Consider the following 24,995-nt stretch of genomic DNA (forward strand, 5'->3'; position numbering starts at 1 on the left):
CCTGGAATTCTAACTAATTCTTTTGTGTTTATTAGAATATTAATTTAGGCCCCATTTTGTTGCAGCGTAAAATAATTTTTGGAAAAAAATATTTTCGATTTTTGAGTTTTTGGTACTACGTAAAATATTGGTCAACTTAAAATGTTTTTAATTGACTAAGAAACATGAGGCGTAAAATAATGATTTACACTTCTTATCTGTATAAACTATTTTCGAGTTCCTCTGACACCATCCGTACCATCGTCACCAACGACACATCTATTGTCGAGGAGAGGCTCACCCAAATCAAGATGGAGATGCACCCCAAACTAATAGTAGGACTCAGCATCCGATGGTGCTACGCCTTTGGCAGCCAACAAGAGTTTGAAACTGCCACTTTGCATCTGTGTATGGGCCAACAGTGTCTCATTTTCCAAGCCATCCAAACAAGTTGCTCTATACCCCTCTTCTCTTGAAGTTTCTAAGTAGGTGTGAAGAAAGCTCTCCAAAAGCTCAGAGATGATTACCTTAGATCTTGTGATTCTTGCTACTGAAAAGTATGCTTAGCTAGAGTTAAGTAAGGCAAGGATGACGGAATTGGTAATGGAGCCTCTTGGACAGGAGCTTCCAACTCAAAGAAAAAAGAGGAGTAAATGAGACTGGGTTGAGCTGAGCCATGATTAGAGATTCTTTTGTGCTTATTAGAATATTAATTTAGGCCCCATTTTGCTGCAGCGTAAAATAATTTTTGGAAAAAGATTTCCTATTTTTGAGTTTTTTGTACTACGTAAAATATTGGTCAACTTAAAATGTTTTAAATTGACCAAGAAAAATTAACTTTGAAGATCTATTGGAAGCACACGAGGAAGGACATGCAAAAGTAAAACACAAACAATACCCAATTTGGTCATAGATTCCTTGGGACAAAATTTTTTATGATTTGGCTTAAAATTACACTTTTTGTCTACGAAATCATAATTCCAAACGCACCATTAACCTCATTTATTCGAGAACTCGTTCTACTTTTACAAAGTAAAACACAATAGAACTTCCATATCTAATACATCTTGTCATTTTCTCAACCTTGTTTATAAAGACCCATACAACTACTAACCGAAATAATTCGGTTGGATTACATAACCCATAAATCCTACCAACTATAATATGGTAGACCCACTACAACTATGGGCCTAAAGGCCCACTAACGTAATATATCCCATGTCCATTACACCATGAAATGTGATCGTCTTTAGCAAATATATTGGATGCTAATGCTAATATGATCCTATGGGCCAAGCTTCAAAACACATTTCGTAGCTCGGCTCGAGAGCCCGACTCGAAATCTTGGCTCGAGAGCTCAGCTTGAACTTGATCTCTGCTCAAATAGGTATCCTCCTATACAAGTGTTCCCTATAAGGATTTGAGGTTTTTGGGAGTAGTCATGGAGAAAGCCGCTTAGAAGCTCATGGATGATTCTGATTTGGAAGTGACCCGTGCCCTAGATCTTAGTGCTCTAGCATCCTTCCAAATGTGATGTGACTTTTTTTAAAATCATCAAGAGATCAAAATTCAATAATAATCATATTAAATTCAATGGTGATTTCGAATTCCTCTGACACCATCCGTACCATCGTGCGTTGGCCGATAGTGTCTTGTTTTTCAAGTCAGCCAAGCCGATGACTCAGTTCCCCATCTTCTCTCCAAGTTTCTTAATAACAAGGATTTGAAGATCGTGGGAGTAGGCTTGGAGAAACCTCTCCAAAAACTGAGAGATGATTGCGATTTACACGTCGCCCATGCCCTAGATCTAGGGACTCTTGCTCCTGAAAAGTTCGCCAAATCAGAGTTTAGAAAGGCTAGGATGACCGAACTCGTAATGAAGCTTCTCGGAAAGCAACTTCCGACCCCAAGAAAAATGAAGAGCAGATGTGATAGGTTGGAGCGGAGCCACAATCAGGTAACTCACGTAAGTGGGATTAGTGGGTAAGTGGATTTTCTTTTGACGTGGAGTGGGTATGTGGATTAGACAGTTGATTAGACTTCTACTGAAAATCTGACTTTGTAATAATTTTTGTTTGATAATTAAAAAATTATCAAACAAAATATGGTATTAAAGGAATTATGTGTAAATAGTTTTTTTATAATATTCGGAAGAGGTTTTTTTTTTTTTTTTGCATATTTATTGGGGCCCCAACGAAAGAATCTCATGATGACTTTCTGTGAGTTTCAAAGCCATAGTGATAGTAGAATATTTTAAATTCTTCATTATTATATTTTTTTTAGGATTTATTCTTGTTATATTAGAATATTTTTTATATTCTCTAAATTGAATTTATTGGTATTTATTTACATACATAAAATATATTGTATATGGCTTTTTATTTTTTATTTTTTTGAATAAATTATTTTTGCTTCATTGTCACTCTTTATCTGAAATTTATCGACCGCAATTTTTTTTTTTTAAAAAAAAAAATTGATATATATGAGTCGTTTTGTCTCTAAATCCTTGTAATGAAAATATTGGCTTATAAAGTAAATAAATAAATCAAACATGTCGGGTTTCTAACCAATTCTTTTGTGTTTATTAGAATATTAATTTAGGTCCCATTTTGTTGCAGCGTAAAATAATTTTTGGAAAAACGTATTTCCTATTTTTGGAGTTTTTGGTTGTACGTAAAATATTGGTCAACTTAAAATGTTTTAAGTTGACCAAGAAAAATTAACTTTGAAGATCTATTGGAAGCGTACGAGGGAGGACATGCAAAAGTAAAACACAAACGATACCCAATTTGGTCTCAGATTCCTTGGGACAAAATTTTTTATCATTTGGTTTAAAATTGCACTTTTTGTCTACGAAATCATAATTCCAAACGCACCATTAACCACATTTATTCGAGAACTTGTTCTACTTTCACAAAGTAAAACATAATAGAACTCCCATATCTAATACATCTTGTCATCTTCTCGGCCATTTTTATAAAGACCCTTACAACTACTAACCAAAACAGTTCGGTTGGATTACATAACACATAAATCCTGCCAACTATAATATGGTAGACCCACTACAACTATGGGCCTAAAGGCCCACTAACCTAATATATCTCATGCCCATTACACCATGGAATATGGTCCTCTTTGACAAATATATTGGATGCTAATGCTAATGCTAATGTGATCCTATGGGCCAAGCTTTAAAACACATTTCGTAGCTCGGCTCGAGAGCTCGACTCGAAATCTTGGCTCGAGAGCTCAGCTCGAACTTGATCTCTGCTCAAATAGGTATCCTCCTATACAAGTGTTCCCTATAAAGATTTGAGGTTTGTGGGAGTAGTCATGGAGAAAGCCGCGTAGAAGCTCATGGATGATTGTGATTTGGAAGTGACCCGTGCCCTAGATCTTAGTGTTCTAGCATCCTCCCAAATGTGATGTGACTTTTAAAATCATCAAGAGAACAAAATTCAATAATAATCATATTAAATTCAATGGTGATTTCGAATTCCTCCAACACCATCCGTACCATCGTGCGTTGGCCGATAGTGTCTTGTTTTTTAAGTCAGCCAAGCTGATGACTCTGTTCCCTATCTTCTCTCTAAGTTTCTGAATAACAAGGATTTGAAGATCGTGGGAGTAGGCTTGGAGAAACCTCTCCAAAAACTGAAAGATGATTGCGATTTACATGTCGCCCATGCCCTGGATCTTGGGACTCTTGCTCCTGAAAAGTTTGCCAAATCAGAGTTGAGAAAGGCTGGGATGACCGAACTCGTAATGAAGCTTCTCGGAGAGCAACTTCTGACCCCAAGAAAAATGAGGAGCAGATGTGATAGGTTGGAGCGGAGCCACGATTAGGTAACTCACGTAAGTGGGATTAGTGGGATTAGTGGGTAAGTGGATTTTCTTTTGACGTGGAGTGGGTATGTGGATTAGGCAGTTGATTAGACTCCTACTGAAAATATGACTTTGTAATAATTTTTGTTTGATAATTAAAAAATTATCAAACAAAATATGGTATTAAAGGAATTATGTGTAAATAGTTTTTTTTATAATATTCGGAAGAGTTTTTTTTTTTTTTTTTTGCATATTTATTGGGGCCCCAACGAAAGAATCTCATGATGACTTTCTGTGAGTTTCAAAGCCATAGTGATAGTAGAATATTTTAAATTCTTCATTATTATATTTTTTTTAGGATTTATTCTTGTTATATTAGAATATTTTTTATATTTTCTAAATTGAATTTATTGGTATTTATTTACATACATAAAATAGATTGTATATGGCTTTTTATTTTTTGAATAAATTATTTTTGCATCGTTGTCACTCTTTATCTGAATTTTATATGAGGCGTTTTGTCTCTAAATCCTTGTAATGAAAATATTGGCTTATAAAATAAATAAATAAACCAAACATGTCGTGTTTCTAACCAATTGTTTTGTGTTTACTAGAATATTAATTTAGGCCCCATTTTGTTGCAGCGTAAAATAACTTTTGGAAAATGTATTTCTTATTTTTGAGTTTTTGGTAGTACGTGAAATATTGGTCAACTTAAAATGTTTTAAATTGACGAAGAAAAATTAACTTTGAAGATCTATTGGAAGCGTACGAGGAAGGACATGCAAAAGTAAAACACAAACAATATCCAATTTGGTCACATATTCCTTGGGACAAATTTTTTTATCATTTGGTTTAAAATTACACTTTTTGTCTACGAAATCATAATTCCAAACGCACCACTAACCTCATTTATTCGAGAACTTGTTCTACTTTCACAAAGTAAAACACAATAGAATTCTCATATCTAATACATCTTGTCATCTTCTCGTGTTTTTTTATAAAGACCCTTACAACTACTAACGAAAACAATTCGGTTGGATTACATAACACATAAATCCTACCAACTATAATATGGTAGACCCACTACAACTATGGGCCCAAAGGCCCACTAACCTAATATATCTCATGTTCATTAAACTATGGAATGTGATCCTTTTTTACAAATATTTTGGATGCTAATGCTAATGCTAATGCTAATGCTAATGCTAATGTGATCCTATGGGCCAAGCTTAAAAACACATTTCGTAGCTCAGCTCGAGAGCTCTACTCAAATAGGTATCCTCTTAAACGAGTGTTCCCTCTAAGGATTTGAGGTTTTTGAGAGTAGTCATGGAGGAAGCTGCTTAGAAGCTCATGGATGATTGTGATATGGAAATGACTCGTGCCCTATATCTTAGTGTTCTAGCATCCTCCCAAATGTGATGTGGCTTTTAAAATTATCAATAGATCAAAATTTAATAATAATCATATTAAATTCAATGGTGATTTCGAATTCCTCTGACACCATCCGTACCATCGTGCGTTGGCCGACAGTGTCTCATTTTTCAAGTCAGCCAAACCGATGACTCTGTTCCCCATCTTCGCTCCAAGTCTCTGAATAGCCAATGATTTGAAGATTGTGGGAGTAGGCCTAGAGAAACCTTTCCAAAAACTGAGAGATGATTGCGATTTACACGTCGCCCATGCCATAGATCTTGAGACTCTTACTCCTTGAAAGTTTGCCAAATCAGAGTTGAGAAAGGCTGGGATGACCGAACTCGTAATGAAGCTTCTCGAAGAGCAGCTTCCGACCCCAAGAAAAATGAGGAGCAGATGTGATAGGTTGGAGCTAAGCCACGATCAGGTAACTCACGTAAGTGGGATTAGTGGGATTAGTGGGTATGTACATTTTCTTTTGACGTGGAGTGGGTATGTGGATTAGACAGTTAATTAGACTCCTACTGAAAATCTGACTTTGTAATAATTTTTGTTTGATAATTAAAAGACAATTTTACCTTTCTGGTCTCTCACTTTTTGATTTTGCTTTTGATTAATGGTATTAAAGGAATTATGTGTAAATAGTTTTTTTTATAATATTCGAAAGAATTTTATTTATTTATTTATTTTTGCATATTTATTGGGTGCCCCAACAAAAGAATCTCATGATGTCTTTCAGTGCGTTCCGAAGCCCTAGTGATAATAGAATATTTTATATTTTTGTTTATTATATTTTTTTTAGGATTTATTCTTGTTATATTAGAATATTTTTTATATTCTCTAAATTTAATTTATTGGTATTTATTTACATACATAAAATATATTGTATATGGTTTTTTTTTTTTTTTGAATAAATTATTTTTGCATCATTGTCACTGTTTATCTGAATTTTGTACTCAACCGCCATTTTTTATTATAAAAAAAATATATATATATGAAGCGTTTTGTCTTTAAATCCTTGTAATGAAAATATTGGCTTATAAATAAACAAATAAACCAAACAAGTCAAGGGTTTTTTTTTTTTTTTTGTTTTTCCTTAGGCTTATGAGCTACACAATGGGTGGGAGGTAGGGAAAATATTCCATACTTATTCATTGATAAAAAGTCGCGAGCAAGAGCTCTTACAAATAGAGCAAAAAGATTTGAAGCAAATCATAGCCGAAGCTAAAATTACAATCAACCAATCAAGTCCAATTAAAAACCTCATCTTCCGCTAACCCATGGCTTTTCAACAGGTTTAACCACAGATCTGCACCAAACAGACACAAAGCAATGCATAGGTAGCGCTTATTCCTCGGTCCTGAGTGCAAAGAACCCCCAAGCCAAAACTCATTATCCTCGACCCGAAAAGCCAGGATATTGTTCACATCCACAACCCAATGGTCTAGACCAAAGCAAATATCCCACAGAAACATCAAGATACAAACGAGTAGAACAAAGAGAGAGGACAGAGCCTTATTACAAGCAAAAATCAGGAAAGAAAAAACATACAGGGAAATAAAACAAGAAAGTAAAGAACAAATACAGGGAAAAACTAAAATACAACAAAAAGAAGCCAACAATATAGGGAAAAACAATAGGAGAAGCACACAAAGCGGATGACAGCAGCCGGTAGGAAATTGATCGCGTGCTGGCCGGAAACCAACGCGAAAGGTGGCGTTGGAAGCTCATTGCGAGGGACGCGTGAAAAGACCGATAGCGGACAATGGGCGGCAAAGCGGGCGCGGAGGAGATCGGCAGTGCACTCAAAGTGCAAAGGGGAGAGTTTGAGTGAATTCCCATGAGCGACACCCACAAAGTGTGCCAAACAAGCAAAAAAAACAAACACATCGATAAAAAACGGCAAATAACAAGCAAAAACAGGAAAGGAAAAAAAAAAACCACAAAAGGTGATCCGAATCAAAAGGTGGGATGAACATAGATGGATCTGGAGAGCAGGATGGCAAGGCACGCGTCTAGGGGACCAGACAGAGGATGGAGATCGAGCAAAGACAAAACGATCCAAAGCCAAGCCCGACCCAGAAAAGACGTGGCAGAGACCGAAGGCGGTGGGAAAAGGCGGATCGGTGGAGAATGGCAAGGCGGACACAACGGCAAAAGGAGAAGGGCAAATGCCAGAGAACGGGACAAAAAAGAGAAAGGGGTGGAAGAGAAAGAGAAAAAACCGCACAAGCCAAAGGGGGAGGGAGGAAGCAACGAAACTAGGGATATCAAGTAAATAGGCTAGCTCCGGAGAGGGTGAAGGGAAGAGGGAGGCAGCCAACGACCATCCCTCCTCCCCAAACCAGGGTTTGCCCTACCTATGCGGTGCTCTGGGAAGACAGCTAAGGTTTCCTAGGGGAAAACCTAAGAAAGAGAGTCATTCAATTTGAATTTTGAGGACCTACAGATATGCATGGTGACTCAGTTTCAAGGTAATTATTTTGTGAGTTAAAACAATTGGTATTCTAAAAAGGAAAATTCGAGACAAGAGAAACGTGTTCACATAAACAATTTGGGCCAGAAAGCAAGGTCGCCCCGAAAACATTTGGGCCAAAGGATTTTCTAGTCTGGAACTGTCAAATTTTCTCAGCAGTGGTGCATGCTAAGAAAATCGAGTTAGAACTGACGAAGGGTAACTTATCGAGCCCAAAGTCAACTCCGGCTTCAGCCAGTTTATTAGATGGTCCAAAATCTTACCTTCCCCATGCATCCAAGCTAGTCCCATCGTCAACCGTGAGTTCTTATCACAATCCTTTCTGTCAGGCCCAAGAAATGCCAATTGGCCCCAAAGCGTGAGAAGCCCAAGGAGAGATGTCATAGGAAACATCACTCGAAGATCATAACCAAACGCCATGCTAAACTTTTGTACTGCCCAATCATTAAGTGACACCTGGATGGCTGAGTCCATGTATGTGAGGGAAATTGACAATTACAAGGTACAAAATGAATGTTATTGTTGATTACAAGGTGCAAAACTTCGTTGATTATTATTTTTGAATGTTATTGTTGAATTCTTTGAATTTATTGGGTGATGATGACAACTGGCCCTAGATATTTTCTTTTCGCACTTAGGATATATATGTGTTGTCTCGTATATATATGATAGGTTTCATGAATTTGAACTTAGTCATGCTTTCTATATCGATATCACAATGGACTTTTTAGTAAGTTATTTCAGTGCCCAATCTAGTTAGTATAAACAAGTAAAAAATAATCAATTTGAATAAAAATAAAATAGACGTGTGTTTTGGTACCTATGAGATAGGTTTGGCTTGGAGCTCTAATTTGGTTTGGAGTTGTAAATTGGATTGGTATTGCTTTTGCATTCTTAATTGGTGGTGTTAGATGCTTCTTGCATCTGGCATTGGACATTGGGGTTGCATTATTCCAAGTGAAGTACAGCTCTAGAGATTTTTCCCTTGACATTGACTCCAAAAGAACTCGTGGTTGGCATGGTTGGATGTTTTGCATGTAAAGTGGCAGTGGCGTTGGCAGCATTAAGGCCCATGCTGCTTCAATAGTTCTAGAGATAAACAAGTGATATAATTATTCTGTTAAACAAGTAATATAATAATTCTGTTTGGAGAAATTTGAATGTATTTAGAATCAAATTTGAGTTATCTTTGTTGTTCTCCAACAAAATACCACCAACATACTTCAATAGCAAAATATAGACCAACAAAATACCACCAATTCACATTATTAATTATTCCTTACAATTCTACTACAACTAAATCTAACCACAACCAAATATTACAATCTAGAAAACTACTCTATTACAAAATGCAACTAGTTAGGATGCCTATTGTGGCCCTTGGCATCACTTGTCTCCCTTAACTGGACGAGTAATGTTATAAGTCACTCTTGTATCACTCTTGTGTCCCTTCAAGATTGATGTGACTCTTAAAATCACTATTGAGCTTGTGATTTATCATTATTAAATTTTGATCAAATAGTAATTTTAAGAGCCATATCATTCTTGGAGAAACACAAGAAAGACTTTTAAAATTACTCTAACTGGACCCCTCTACGTTAAATGTTCCATACCCATTTAGTTGCAAAATCAAAGCATTTGTCACATTCTCCTACAGATGAAGTATAAAATAACAATTGCTGAGAGCACTTATATGATTCAGAACTCCTGCTCACAAATGTGATTCCAAGGATGCTAAAATAATCTTTCCTCGCTCTCTCTCTCTGCCTCTCATGTGTTCAACAGTTTGTTATAGCCAAGAAGAAATAGCAACTCCACATGAAGCCACATGATTAAACATACTGGATCTATCACATGGCTGCCAATCTGACACTTCACATTTCATGGCTGCTATCAAATGTATTACTCCTAACATTGTCCACATTTATTGTATGATCTGTTTAATATAATCACAGGCAATCTTCTGTTGCCATACTATTTTAACAGCTACCTACGGCACACATCGTCTTTTTTAAAAAGAAAAAAAAAGAAAAAAAGAATATTTAGTACAACCATAGACTTGCTAATAAGGTTTACCAATTGTACATTAAAGCAAATGCAATCAAGAATATAGAAAATCAAATCCAGGCCGGTCAAGGTATAACATTGCTTTATGAAAAAATAAAACTGCAAGCAAAAATGAGTATTTGGGGAAGAGAATGAGGGGAAATTGAAATTCAACTTTGGTGGTTGGTGGGAGAGGGGGGAGGGAAAAGTTTTGGGGGAGAGAGATAGAGGGGAAAAGGCCAATGGTGGGCAGCAACGTGGCTGCTTCGTGGTGCTCGGAGGCGCTGGATGGTGGTGGCCGGTTATGGACCTGTGGTGGTGGGTTGGACTTTGGAGAGGGGGGAGGGAACTTGCCAATTTGGGAGAGAGAGAGAGAGAGAGAGAGAGAGTGTGGGGATGGAGGGAAAAGGTACTGCTAAGGTTTTGATTTTGGTTTTCAAATTTTTTATTTTTTATTTTTATAATTAGGCTGGCTTAACCCAAGTTCGGTTAAACCAATAATGTGCGAAAGGACTACGGATAGTTTGCTGCTGCATAGGCTGCATAGCATTACTCGTACCAGTAGGGGCTGCCACATAACTGGGATCGTAGACTTGTCGAAAAAGTTAGCACATTTTTCGGGTAGATTCCGAGAAAAGTCCTACTCCCAATTTAGTATTCTCTTCGGAGCTTATTTGTTGCCAGCGCTGTACTCCAAGTATTCTCTCATTAATACTAGTATTTAATAATGATTATTAAAGTAACTAAATAATGATTGGACACATTCAAGGAGAGCATTTTATTGACTTCATATGCATCAATAGATGCATCAACTTGAAAAGAAATGAAATAAAATAAAAAAATAAAATAAAAAATTGAGAGAATCTAATTCTAAAGCTGAGAAGATGTGGGCTCCGCCGGGATTCTAGTGATGGGGTTGGGTTCATTAGCTTAAAGGCGCAGTTAAAATTGAGAGAAGAGAAAGTAATGAAGCAAGAAAAAGAAAAAGGGTACCAAGATCAGGTGAGGTGGCTTTCGGTGGTGGCATTGGGCTTAGGAGATGGTGGGTTTTTAGGGCTAGATCGGTGGGGTTGACATCAAGTCGTAAGGGCAAACCAAAATAGTGCCTTTTTTAATTAATTATATGGACACGGGTTAATTTGTTATTGGTGCCGACGTGATATTTCGTCAAATTTTAGATGAAATTTAGATGGAGATACTATTTTCGTCTTTAGGCAAACTAGAAGTACTTCCTGTGATAAAAAAATAAATCCTATGAGCAAAAAATAAAAAAGTTAAACCACATGAAAAATAAAGTATTTAACCCAATAAATAAACAGGTAAACAATGATAGGAGAAAAGCTAAGTATAAAATGAAAAATTTCTTGGAACAATATAGTTTACCCCGTATCCCCCACCAAGAAGAAACATAAAAATAAAGATATAAAAAGATTAAAAAAAAAAAAAAAAAACGTATTATAAGAAAAATAAATTTTATCAAAAGAATAAAAAGTCAGAAAATATTTGAAAACTAACAAGAAAGATAAAAGTAGAATAAAATGCTTTAAATGCGGAAAAACATGTCATGACAAAACCTAATGTAAAGTAAAAGAAAAAGTCAATAATTTACAAATCCCTCGTGGATAAAAGGAGAAGCAAGTTATTTGAAACTTTAGAATTGAAACATACTGATTCAAGTGAAAATTATGAAAATTTCACCATTAGTAACTCAACATAATTCCAATATGCAAGTGGAAACTCTAGTGATCGATTCAGAAATAAGGTTAGACTGTGAAGGTAATTGCTGCAAATCCAAATCAGTAAATGTTTTAAGTAAACAAGAAGAGCTCTTATTAGATTTAATAGAGAAAGTAGAAGATACTGAATTAAAAGCTCAATATCTTACGAAACTAAAAAGTCGAGTAATTCTACAAGTCACTTTGGTGTCTCTCAAAAAATGAGATGGCTTTTGAAATTACCATTTAGTTAAAATTTAATAGTAATTAATCACAAGCCCAATGGTGATTTTTATAAATACAAGAAGGACTTGTAGCATTACTCCTAAAAAGTCTTCTAACTAAACAAGAAGTTAAAAACAAAATTACGGAACCTCAAATCTGTCTAAACAAAATATTAGACAAATTTAAGAAAACTCAAAAAGATGTAACTCTTCAAGATTTACAGCATGAAGTAAACCAAATTAAACAAGAAATTAGAGAATTAAAAAAATAAAAACAAAATGCTAGAACAAGAATTAACAATCATAAAAATCGATCAAAGCTTTCTTAAAAAGCAAAGTGATCAACATGAACTATCTTCTGAAGAAGATACAAAAGTCTATAAAATCTTTGAATGACAAACGTACGTACACCACCCGAGTATTCAAGTTGAGGATGACAATAAATTTTTAGGATCAATAGATAGAATAATATAACAAAAATGAAACTCTAAAGTCACAATCATAGTCAACAATGAATATGAATTTGAAGTTAATTGCACTTATGGACTCTGGTGTAGTTTCATGCAGTTATTATCTGCATCCGTATACGTGGATAGTGATTTTTGCTACCCGTATATGTGGATAGCAGATGCTAGTAATTATTATCCGCCCGCATTTTCACCTATAATTTCTATTGCTTGAAATCATAAAATAAAGAAAATAAAGTGATAAATCAATCAATTTGAGGGTATCTACCTCCAAATGACTCAAACAATTTTGTATTTCTTTTCTATGAAATGGACATGATATTCTTCTAAAGAGAATAATATCATAATATCTTTATAATACTAGAATAAAAGCAAGCTGTAAATAAGAAACATTAGGAAATATTGATTCCTAAGAATGCTTTTCTCCTTGAATATTTATTTGGAAATGACATAAAGGTTTATGTTTCTATTAAGCCTAGTTTGCGTCCGCAGTTTTCTTTGCATTCACCAAGAATACGGAAGGCAAAGGGAAGTCCCACTCCCTTTTTAAACCTGTTGTCCTTTCTGCAATCTTCATAACAATTTCTTAATTTTTTTTTTCTTCTTCATTAAGCTCTCTAAAATCATTACTTTGTTTAGGAGTTTTCTTCTTTTTTGATATAGAAGCACTACTTCCTTGAGGAGTATTCTTCCTTCTTGATTTTGCATTGGAGAGAAAGACATAAATCGAGCGGGATGAGAGTGGGAGCTGTGAAAAAGGGAAAAGGGACAATATTCCTCTGCATTCACCATAACTAAAAAAAGGGTTACCGACAACATTATCATCACTATAAGTCTTTTCATAGTATTTCCATCCATAATTCATCTCATTTTCTTTGAGATAATTATTTTTGGGATCTCCATAATGTATGAAGACACTTTTAATTTATAGATATCATAGTTTGAAATTTAATTATATTTAAAAAAAAAAATCAAAGTTTTCCTTTATTTATTTATTTATTTAAGCCAAGAGTTGTTTAAGTTTGGTTATGTTTGATGTCTTTTGAATAACATGAATTTTGGTTTCTGTTCATATCTCATGACCCTTGAGATTTTATTATAATCATTGGGTAATTTCTGTTTTCATTTCATATACCTTTCTTAGCCTCTTAGAGATTGCATTTGAGAAAGAGCTTTTAAGTCAAAAAGAGCTTTTGGGCAAAAGCTTCATTTTTAAGCTTTTGCCAAAAGTGTGTTTTGAGCATTTTTAGGCTTTTTAGACCCTTAAAAGTGCTTTTAATGTTTTTTACGAAACGAACACTTTTTTTTTTAAACAGACTTTTGAGTGTTAAAAGCACTTTTAAACCTCTTAAACGCAAGCTCAAACATACCCTTAAACATACATAAAAAGAGATATAAAAAGAGGCATCAAATTATCGAATAACAAATAAACATGAAAAAGACATGACACCATCAAATTTGCACATAAAATTGACATTTAAGAGTTATGAATGGGCTTAAATAAATTAAATTGCAAGCATAATGCATGGTGTAATAAATTAACTTATTCCTTAGTTAGGTGAAATTGCAGTACACAAAATGACTTCCCTTTTTTTTTTTTTTTTTTTGGTCTAGTCTTGTCTTGTCTTGTCTTGTCTTGTTTTGTTTTGTTTCCCTGTAATCGTTTTTGTTTTTGCTTGTAATAATGTTCGGTCCTCTCTCTTGATATGCCCGCCTGATGCCCTTCGAGTTTGTTGCTTTGGTCCAAACCTTTGGTTGTGGATGTAAACTTTATCCTGGCTTTCGGGTTGAGGAAGATAAGCTTTGGCTTGGGGTTCTCTACCCTCAGTGCCGAGGAATAAGAGCTACTTATGCATTGGTTTGAGTCTATTTGGCGTAGATCTGCTGTTTAATTTGAAAATTAGTCATAGGTTAGCGGATTTTGTTTGAGTCTGACTTGTAATACTTCATCTTTAACGCTTGTAACTTTTGCTCTATGTTATTTGAAGTTTATGCTCGTTTATCAATGAATGAGATTGAACTGATTCATTTTAAAAAAATAATAATAATAATAACTATTATTGGAAATGAGATTATGTTAAAGTGGAGCTTCTATCCTAATCACATGGGATGGCTAACGACCCCCTCAAAGGGTAAAACGAGAGATGGTTCAGTCACCTCTTAGTTATTTTGCTTCTTAATTTGCCCTAAAAACTCTTTTTAGGGCTTACGTTATGTCCCCGAGCCAACGTGGATTGCCATGTCAATTTAATTGTTCATGTGATATGTGTCAAGTGGATTGTCATATTATTTTGTAAGAAAGATACAGTAAAATACTAAAATGTGTAGTATCGCTACAAACATTCTTATTAGCAAAATTGGTAATCAAAATTTTTTAAGATAAATGTTTGGTTTCATTCTCCTACATATTTTTTTATCTATATAGGCTCCACAAATAAAATGGTAGATTTGTATATTTTTGTATGAAGATGAACAATTATATATATATATATATATGAAACTAAACACTTCTCAACTCTTAAATATTAAATTTGATTTTTTTTAAAAAAAAAAAAAAAAAATTGTTTCTTTTTTAAGAAAACAAAATGTTATGTCAATTCTCCTCAATGCAAGGATGAGCTGTCTCCCTTTGATAATTGGCAAGCCATATCTTTAAAAATCCTATTTGACGAGACAGAAAAGGCCCATTCATCACATGAAAGTCTTAAGGACTATGTATTTATACACGCCACATAAAAAGGCCCCGTTCTTTGATCGGTGCACATTCATGCATTTAATAAATTTGTTAGTTAATTCTGTTGATCACGGTCCAATTCATTTGGACAATTTTTTATTTTTTATTTTTAAGATTAAAATAACACGAATTCTATAATTCCATGACTTAGTACGCACTAAGTTTAGGGTTCGTTTAGGTATATGATTTTAAATTATTATGTGATTTGAAAATATAAGTTTTAAAAACGCAATTAAGCGTTTGTTAAAATCGCAGTTTGACCATTAAAATCGCATTTTAGTCTTTAAAATTATGCATTTTATATCATATTAAAGTAAAACACATTAACAAATGGAAGATTTTCATAAACTCAATTAAGATACTTTTTAGAACAGACTAAGAGTTTATTTGGGATTGCGTTTGAGAAATAGAGTTTTTAAGGCAAAAATAGTTTTTGGGCAAAAGCTTTATTTTTAAGCTTTTGCCAAAAGTGGTTTTTTTTTTTTTGTTGCTATTTTTAGGCTTTTTAGATTATTAAAAGCGTTTTTAATTTTTTTACTAAACGAGTACTTTTTTTTTTCAAACAAATATTTTAAGTATTAAAAGTACTTTTAGCCCCTCAAACACAATTTCAAACAAGCCCTAAAATATAGCCTTTGTTCTCTCTCTCTCTCTCTTTCGGTGAATAAGAAATTAGAGGGAAATAAAGTCAGACAATAATAATTTTAAATTTCATGAAGTGGGCCATGTGATTTACGTTCACATGGTGGGGATTTCCACACAACTGGGCTCCTGGGTAACGATTTGTAGAAAAAGTTTGTCCAAAATCCAATTCAGGATACCTTTGCTTCAAACTTGATTCAACATCCTTTGCTCTCTCTTACTCTTCATTCTCCAAGCTTTTTTGTTGCTGCAATCCACTCCAACTATATATTCTCCCCTTAATTCTAGTATTTAATGATGATTAAACTAAGAAATTTGGATGCATTCAAGGAGAGCATTTTATTGACTTTATATGTACAGTTTGATGCACCAACTTAAAATCTTAATTATAAAATCGAGATGATTTAATTCAAGAGCCATGATGCGAAAAACAATAATAATGAATGTGTTTGTGATTTTTTATTTTCTTAAAAAAAATTTGATTGACACGTGGACAAAATTTTCTTCCAAATTATATGTTATTTATTTATTTTTTTTAAAAAAAAAATGTTCTAATTTTGAAGCAAAAATCATCACCCCAAAAACAATAATAATCGAGCGTTTTCCCAAAAACAATAATAATCGAGCGTTTGTTTATTATTATTATTATTATTTTGACAAAAAAAAAAAAGAAGTAAAAAAGATAATGATTTAACAAACAAACCTAATTCAATCTAATAAACTCACATATAATTCTTATATATATATTTTATTCAAAAGGGCAGTAAGAGATACTAATTGTAACTATCCTATCTAAACATGATCATAGTAGCACTTACCTATTAGGAGCTGCATGTGCTCCTTCAAATCTAAGTCATAGCCTGACTCAGCTTCATCAAAGCATCAATAAAAATTTATAGCAGCTAGTACTAATGAGACATATGTGAAGATTCTCTATTGCGGAAATTAAACCTACACCCTACCCTACCCTACCCTAGTAAATTCCCTAATCACTTAAAATTCCACACCCGTGATGAATATAATTAACATTACATGTATTTTAATGTGCTATAGGAAAGGGATGTAATATAATAATAAACTAGATTACAGAAGTTTCCTTCCACCCAATTTACAAGAAGACTTTTTGTCCTTTCAACACATCTCTTAACGGAATGGCTGTACAGAAGGGTGAAATCTATAAATAAAAGAATACCCAATTTTTCCATCACTGTCAACCATTCATCATTGTTCTTATCGATCACAGTTCACAAGGTTTGTCCCCTTCGATTTTATCTGGAAGCAGAAGGCCTATAAATCTTCCGAGTCATCACTGACGACTCACGAGTTTAGCTCTATCTCTATCCATTTGTCCACCCACTTGGCCCACATGGGTCCTTTCCTTATCCAATACCCGCCCAAACTCTCTAAACGGCCAGTCAACGCCCTCTCTCTATACCTCTAGAAGGGTTTTGTAATCAGCCGAATCTGTGTGCGGCGCGTGGCAGACGCTGATGCCTCTATCCGATATCTATGGCCGTTGTCTGTCATCGTCTCTTTCTATAAATATCTAATTGGGGATTCCGCCCGATTCAACTTCTAAAAGTCTTTCAACGCTGAAATGTATTTGAGTGAGTTTTCTGAGTTGATTCCTGGCTTACCGGAAGAGCTCGCGCTTGAGTGCCTGACTCGTCTGCACTACGCGACTCACCGAGTCTCCGCCCAAGTTTGTCGCCGATGGAGGCAGCTTCTGCACAGCAGAGGGTTCTACTACCACAGGAAGCAATTCGGGTATACCCGTAAAGCGGCATGCTTGGTTCAATCACTCCCGGTTGGATCCGGTTGTAATGGGTCCAAACCGATTGGACCGCCAGGTTATGGGGTGTCCGTATTCGACCCGGACAGTGGGGATTGGGACAGGATCGACCCGGTTCCCAAGTACCCAGATGGGTTACCGTTGTTCTGTCAGGTGACGAGCTCGGAGGGCAAGCTCGTGGTCATGGGAGGATGGCACCCGACGAGTTACGAGCCGGTGAAGGACGTCTTCGTGTTCGAGTTCACGTTTCGGCGGTGGAGGAGGGGCAAGGACATGCCGGAGACTCGATCGTTCTTCGCCGCCGGTGAGTTGGGTGGGCGAATTATCATCGCCGGTGGGCACGACGGTAGCAAGAACGCGTTGCGGTCGGCTTGGGTTTACGACGTGAGGAGGGACGAGTGGGCCGAGTTGACCCCGATGAGTCAGGAGCGAGACGAGTGCGAAGGGGTCGTGATCGGGTCCGAGTTCTGGGTGGTGAGCGGGTACAAGACCGAGAGCCAAGGCGGCTTCGAGGGAAGCGCCGAGTCCTACGACTTGGGGACGGGTCAGTGGAGGCGAGTAGAGGACGCGTGGACGGCGACTCAGTGTCCAAAGTCCTGTGTCGGTGTGGGAAAAGATGGGAAGCTGTTTTGTTGGGCCGAGCTGGCCTCGGAGGTCCGAGCCGGGGCGTGCGGGGTTGAGTTGGGTCGTAGGACCTTCTTGTCCGGGTCGGCGTACCAAGGCGGGCCACAGGGGTTCTTTGTAATGGAAGGGCAAAATGGTAAACTGGAGAGGATAGAAGCGGATGAGGGGTTTTTGGGAATCGTGCAATCAGGCTGCTGCGTGGAGATCTAATCGGCTGTGTTGACAGACATAGCAGCGAGCGATTATAGTATGTCGAGCACTCGCTGTCTACTAGATCAAGCTGTAGATTTTTTATGAGGATGCTGAGGTGGATGTTATGCGTTTTGGTTGACATAACTACATATTCAGTACTTAGAAAAAAAAAAAAAAAAAAATTGCAATGTATAACATTGAGTATGATTATTGTTGTTTAATATGATGAACGAGTCTTGTGAGCTCAAGTCATATCGTAATGGATACGTTAGCAAATTAAAAATATGGAAAAATCTAATAAATTTCCCATAATAATAGAAGCGTTGAGGGAAATACTTATAAAAGTAACAATTCTATATCGTCACCTCCTAAAAAAAAAAAAAGGTTCTAAATCGTCACAAGCATCAAATTATTAGTACATCAAACCAGGCTAATTAAAAGTCCACTTCTAGAATAAGGTACCTGGCTTCCAATAAAATTCTAGCTCATAGACGACCTCTATTAAGTATTAACTAATCACTAATGAGTTAGTAATCCGGGCTTCGACTGCGGCTCCTAGTAAAGCTGCGGCTGCGATTCCTTGACCCATCAGTTGACCTCGAGTATGATCGCCCCCTGTAGCTTGTGTCCCTGGGTGACCCAGAAGGTGACCTCGAGTATGATCGCTCCCTGTACCTTCTATCTCTGGGGGAAATCGACCTGTGTTTACAATAAGAGACATCTTTTACACCTCTTGCTTCCAAGCCATGTCCACTACAAATTTAAGAGTAACCCTACATATTATATCCCATCCCACCCACCACCCCTATCTCACTCGGCTGCGGTGTCCATTAGCCATTGTTAAAATAATGGATAAGATAAAGATGTAATATATAACATTACTCTACTCTAAATTTAGTTAAAATGAGATCGATGACGCTGCAAAGTACAAACCTCGAATAACGCCTCCGTCTAGGGTGAGGGGAATAATAATCTGGACTTCGAGAGTAAGTTCGTGCATATGCTCGACCCCTTGAAAACATCATCATACACAAATCAGAAACGGCGAACAAAGGACATAATTGCTTTCGGACATGTGATGTCTGAAACATTGCAAAACAGCCTAGAACAGAATTTCAAATACTATTCGAGTACAGAATGACAGCCCAGCTGCCACATCTAGTGCTTTAGATAGCATATCTTAAATTGAATAGGAACCAAAAGAACGTAATCACCCTAAATCATTGGAAGAAAAATTGGTGAGCTGAAGATTCCTCTCCCGGTAAATGCGGGGGGGGTGGGGCATTTAATTATGCATTCAGCAAGTCCTCAATCACAATGGCATCAATTGAAAACAGGCACCTTCCGGAGTAAAAATGACTGATGCCCAAATCATTACCGTTGGAGAAAAAGAATCTTACCTAGAACGCTCTCTGTTCCTCATTTCTGAAGGCTTCTTTCTGTTTTCCTCAGCAAAAACAACAGTCAATTCACGACCAAGAAGAATCTGACCATTCATATGATATTTGGCATCTGCAGCATCGGAAGGGTCTACATACTGGACAAACCCAAAGCCACGTGGCTCCCTGCACCATGATACTTGTTAAGTATCTCAAAAACTAGATACATACATATTCACATGTGATCCAAAGATGCATGTTGATTGCGAAAATCATCAGCAAGTCCAGTAACATGTAAATATCGATAAGCACAATTTCTGATGATTCATACAATTCGACTGAAAACACCAAGTGGCTGCTAACCTTGTGGGATTCCAAAGTTAAAATTGAGATGAAATTCTTCAACACTTGAACTTCTTCTCAATGAATTCAAACCCAACTTCCTTCGAATCTTCATGTACATTAAGATCATCTTGAACAGTACTCTTATTTACTTGATTGGTGTCTTCAACAAAACACTCTTATTACTTCATAGTTGTCTTCAACACAGTACTCTTATTACTTCATTGGTGTCTTCAACACTTTCAATAAAAACAACCAAGTACCCATAAACCAATTGTATATATTAATTAAAGAAAGCATGTGGATAAGATCCCATCATCACATTCAAGACAGTATTAAGACACAATTGGACAAATTTCAAAACAGGGAAGTTCACTAAAACCCAACAGAATAAGTAATTACAGAAGGTTTTTCAACATTAAAAAACCATATCATGTAATACAGTGCATGCTCACCCAGTATAATAATCTCGAGGCAAGTAAACGTCCTTGAGGGGGCCAAACTGCCCAAATGGCCGACGTAAATCCTCTGGCCTGCAACCATATTCAGATGATAAGCTTTCGTTGCATCAATTTTGATAGAACTAAGAGAAAAAACAAATAATAATAACCTATAGTCCTAACCCAGCCTCCATAAAAGTAAAGATGTAACTTTTGACCTTCCAAGAAACACATCCATAACTTTAAGAGCTTTTTTGAGCCATGCTACTAGGATAGTTATCCTTTTGACACAATCACCAGAGGCCCTCTTATGTTTGACAAATAACAATCTTTATTATGAGAAGTACTTTTTTAAAGCTATTTGTAACAGAATAATGCCTATTGCAACAATAAATAAGAGATTATTGCACAAATAATTGCTCCAGGTAACTGCAAGAACACCCAATTGAGAAACCAACAAAGACCCAATAATTTTATCAATAGCAAGTCATAAACATTTAGCAATATCAAGTATACACAGTTTAGATAGATAAAGAATTCTTGAGCCATTCTACGCCAACTAATTTAATAATTTCTTTTGATAAGTCACCAACTTATTTAATATTCCATAGTAGTCATTCATGCGTACACTATAATAATTGCATACCTAAATGCATAAAAGTAATTGAACTCTTTAGGAAATTTCAATTGGTTTTGAATATTTGTTTCTCATATGTTTTCATTCCCTATACCTACTCCCCATTCATCATTAGTTTTCTCCTTGAAAAGGAAAAACTACTAACAACATGTTTGAATCCTTCATTGATTTGGACTTTGGATATAAAATTGAACCCCTCCAGTTACAAATCCATTCTTTGGATCTTTAAGAAGATCTTGGAATTGGCATTGAATTGCAAATCCAAATGGGCCAGATCCATGGATCCAATTCTACACAAAAGTTAAAAATTTGGAATTCTAGAACAGCATGTCATGTGACAATTGATAGACATCAAATTTAAATTTGGGCACGTGGATCCCAATTTCTTATTAGAGAATGAGACACCAAATTAGAGAAAAACTTATGGGGTCCCTCCAAAACACACTCATTACTATCATTATTTACATGAATAATACTAAAAAGGTTACTTAGCCCCATTAATCCCTATCCCTCTCTATCATTTCATTTTAACCAGGCATGCCATCCATTTGAACTTAGAATTCCAAATGAATTCCAGACTAATCCAAACAGCTAGGTTAATAATTCAGTGAAGTTGTAAATCCATGAAATTCATGGACATGGAACTGAATACCAAATCAATGCAAATTCCAGTCAGCAAACGGAGCTTAAGAAACAGTGAATTTTGACCCAAATGAACTTGATACCACATATCCTATCTCCAAACAACCTATTTACCACACATTCCATACAATTAGAGGCAAATAGCATAAAATTCAAGATAATAAACCTGCAGTCAAGACGAAGGTTTCGAACCAAAAGGCTTGTAGGAAGATCTCTACCACAACCTCCATAGCGGCCCCTGGGGCTAGGGCTACGACGTCTTCGGCTATAACCCCTAGGTGGTGAAGGGCTGTAGCTGTAACTTCTACCCCTCATTTCACTTTCCTGTGGCCACCAAAAGAAAACAAATAATCACAAAAATAATATGTTCATGTCATAGAAATGAAAAATAAGACGGAAATAAATCCTACAACCATGCTTTAGGTACCAAAGAATTGTACCAGTGGCTCACCATTGCCATCGCTCATCAACTCAGGTGGAAATAAATGCAGTGCAGATACATATTCAGAGTTCATATAGATATATACTTATTATGAAAACAGAATTATTACACATCCGGCAGTATAAGTAACAAAAAATCTAAGCTAAATAAAAAACACATGTAGAAAGCTTCTCGTTCCGCTAACAATATAGTTTTGAAAAGCCAACACAGGTAAACTCTCCCACTATTTCACATTCATCAGTTTAAAAGTAAACGACTAACTTATACCCGTTTGACCGTTTCTGATCATTTTTTCCAGAGAATTAATTTCCCCATTGAAATTGTAAGAAGAAATTGACAATATAAAATAAGAGAGGAAGAAAGTAATTCTCACTGCTACAAAAAAAAAAAAAAAAAAAAAAAAAAAAAAAAACCACACACACACACACATTTGGAGGGAAACAAACAAGAGCTCCGGGAAAAAGAACAAAAAAAAAATCCATAACAAAGATTTCCATCAAAATACAGGATCTCAAAGAGAAAAGTTCCAATTTCTCAATGCGGAAACGAGGTAATAAAACACAATCATATGTATCAAATGGAACAAACAAATTCTTAATTTTGTTTACTTTTTTCTGCTCAGGTTCTAGTAATCAAGAGCGTAACACTAAATCAAATGTATGCAATTAACTAAACCTAACATTAGCAACAACCAAAAACAAGAAAACAAAACAACAAACAACAAACACAATGAAATTAAAAAGCAAACTATCCACAATTTTTATACAATCTAAATCTAATAATAATCCCTCAAAATGCAGAAGAAGTGTATATATGTGTAGCGATGTAGGACCTGATAGATCAATTTCAACTTTCAAGTATTCGAAGAGAGAGAGAAGGAGCAAGAAAGAAGGAGAGAGACCTGAGAAGCAATGAAAGAAGGATCTCTGATTCGCTGGAGCGGCTCTCTTTCACGAACAACGAAAGGGAATTTGAGGCTCTGCTCTGATCCTAAGCTTAAATTGGTACTTTGTCTTTCAGTCTTTCTCTGCATCAGAGCACCACAAATCGCCTGAATGTTCTGTTCGAGAAGCTTCTACTCAAGGTGAGTTTGTTATTGTAATGCGCGAGGCTATCGGTCTTCAAGTTGTTCTCTAAAGCACAGCCATTGGATCTAAAGGGCAGCCATCGGAAATTACGCGTGTAGCGTTTTCTTATGTCAAACTCAATCGACTATTGTGAACCTCGTTGTATACGATAGAGATCTCCAAGCACGTTTTACGTTCATCATTTTTTGAATGCCGGCCCATTCCCACGTGCCAAGTGGCCCAACAGCCCGACCCAAGTGGTCCGTTTAGCAAAAGCATTTTTGCCTTGGTGGATTGATGCGGTATAAAATTTTGAATTTTTTTATATTAAAAAATATATATATATATATATATATATATATATTTTGTAGTGATTTTTTTATTTAAATAATAGTAAAAAATGAATGATATAATATAAAAAGTAATCATTTTTTTTATGTCGATTGTTATGGAAAAAATTTCCTGAACAGCAAAAAATGACAAAAAAGCTTTGCCAAATGGACCCTAAATATTAATACCAAAAGAAAAATGCTAATCAATATTCTAACCCTCTTCGTGTAGGCTTGCTTTCACTTAATAGATGGAACTCAATACATAGAATATTTAATTTAAATTGGCTGAATTGACGGAATCACAATTCGAATCATGACCTATCGTTTTGATACCATTTTAAATCACAACTTATTCTAAAGTTTAAGCAGATAAGAAAATGTGAATTTAATAATCTTAAAGGATTGACTCAAGTGGTAAGAGCTTTAATCTTAAACCTTGCGTATTATTTTAACAAGTGGCCACGTTCGGTACGAGTATTACAATTCAAAGTCTTATATTTTTTATAATTATTTTATTTTCTTTTGTACAACTAAAAATGCATTATGTTCAGACTAAGTAATATAATAATTAAAAAAAAAATGTTTATAATCAAGAAACACTTTAAGAATTACGACTTTATAATTAAAGTACTCGATCAAACAAACATTCAACATAGGTCAATCCTCCACTATTAAAGCTATATATCACTCTTGTATTACTCCAAGCTATTTTGACTCATAATTCAAAACCACTTAAGAGTACTCAAATTCGATTTAACATTTTAGCTATCATTTTTTCTCAAAGTACTTAAATTCGACTCAACATTTTAGTTGTTCACTTTATTTTTTTATTTAAAGTATTTATTCATTTACTTTCCTTGTTATCAAAAGAAAAGAGATAATCATATTGATTTTTTTTTTTTGTCAATATAAATTAAAGATTGTTGAGCTCTATAGATGACAAGATTTTGTGAATATTTTGACCTGTATATTTCATTGATACACTTAGGTATATATACAGAATATTTGAGGTTACAAAATAGGCAGGGGAATACACAGAGAATGATTCTAGAATGTTCTGTCAGTTGCTTGTCTTGATTTGATTTTGGTTTCCTTATCCGTTGTAGCCGTTGCTTGATTTATGGCTGGCTTGTGGGTTGCCTTGTGTGTTGTAGCCGTTGCTTGATGTGTGGCTGGTGTGTGGGGTTTATTTCCATATGGGTTTGGTTCTCTATTACGCCCCCTCAAGTGAGACAAGTGGCATACTATGTTGAGCTTGGTGCACATGAGGGAAAAATGAGAGGATGCAATGGATTTGGTAAAGATGTCGGCTAAGTTATATTTGCTTGAGATGAAGCATACTGCTAGTGTTATGGCGGCAACTTTATCACGAACAAAGTGAAAGTCAATCTCAATATGCTTGGTACGAGCATGAAAGGCGGGATTGGCATAGAAGTATGTGGCACCAATGTTGTCACACCAAAGGGTGGGGGGTGAAGGAAGAAATATACCAAGATCACGGAGCAGAGATTGAAGGCAAAGGAGTTCAGTAGCAGTGGTAGCAAGAGTGCGATATTCAGATTCAGTGCTGGAGTGGGCG

At 35.7% G+C, this 24,995-nt stretch overlaps 2 protein-coding genes across 2 annotated transcripts; one reads left to right on the forward strand and one right to left on the reverse strand.

The window, feature by feature from the left end:
• Positions 1 to 16,694: 16,694 nt before the first annotated feature.
• On the forward strand, positions 16,695 to 18,361 carry LOC132191824 (F-box/kelch-repeat protein At2g44130). Its single transcript, XM_059606934.2, has one exon. It carries the CDS (start codon positions 17,125 to 17,127, stop codon positions 18,151 to 18,153), a length of 1,029 nt encoding a protein of 342 aa, XP_059462917.2. The 5' UTR covers positions 16,695 to 17,124; the 3' UTR covers positions 18,154 to 18,361.
• On the reverse strand, positions 18,127 to 23,080 carry LOC132191825 (serine/arginine-rich SC35-like splicing factor SCL33). Its single transcript, XM_059606935.2, has 6 exons — positions 22,919 to 23,080; positions 21,742 to 21,899; positions 20,312 to 20,389; positions 19,536 to 19,700; positions 19,069 to 19,146; positions 18,127 to 18,834 (listed from the first exon to the last, which is right to left on the reverse strand). Exons 1-6 carry the CDS (start codon positions 23,048 to 23,050, stop codon positions 18,663 to 18,665), a joined length of 783 nt encoding a protein of 260 aa, XP_059462918.2. The 5' UTR covers positions 23,051 to 23,080; the 3' UTR covers positions 18,127 to 18,662.
• Positions 23,081 to 24,995: the final 1,915 nt, after the last annotated feature.

Source organism: Corylus avellana, chromosome 10 (genome assembly GCF_965113065.1).
Source record: "Corylus avellana chromosome 10, dhCorAvel1.hap1.2, whole genome shotgun sequence".
NCBI classification, from domain to species: domain Eukaryota; kingdom Viridiplantae; phylum Streptophyta; class Magnoliopsida; order Fagales; family Betulaceae; genus Corylus; species Corylus avellana.

What these genes read in the sequence shown, in the direction of transcription:
- LOC132191824 (XM_059606934.2), top strand. Translation starts at nt 17,125, where the DNA reads ATGTATTTGAGTGAGTTTTCTGAGTTGATTCCTGGCTTACCGGAAGAG.
- LOC132191825 (XM_059606935.2), bottom strand. Translation starts at nt 23,050, where the DNA reads ATGCAGAGAAAGACTGAAAGACAAAGTACCAATTTAAGCTTAGGATCA. An exon ending in CCTCGAGATTATTATACTGG is followed by an intron (nt 19,701 to 20,311) that starts GTGAGCATGCAC and finishes ATCATGGTGCAG; the next exon opens with GGAGCCACGTGGCTTTGGGT. An exon ending in AGACGGAGGCGTTATTCGAG is followed by an intron (nt 18,835 to 19,068) that starts GTTTGTACTTTG and finishes TTGTAAACACAG; the next exon opens with GTCGATTTCCCCCAGAGATA.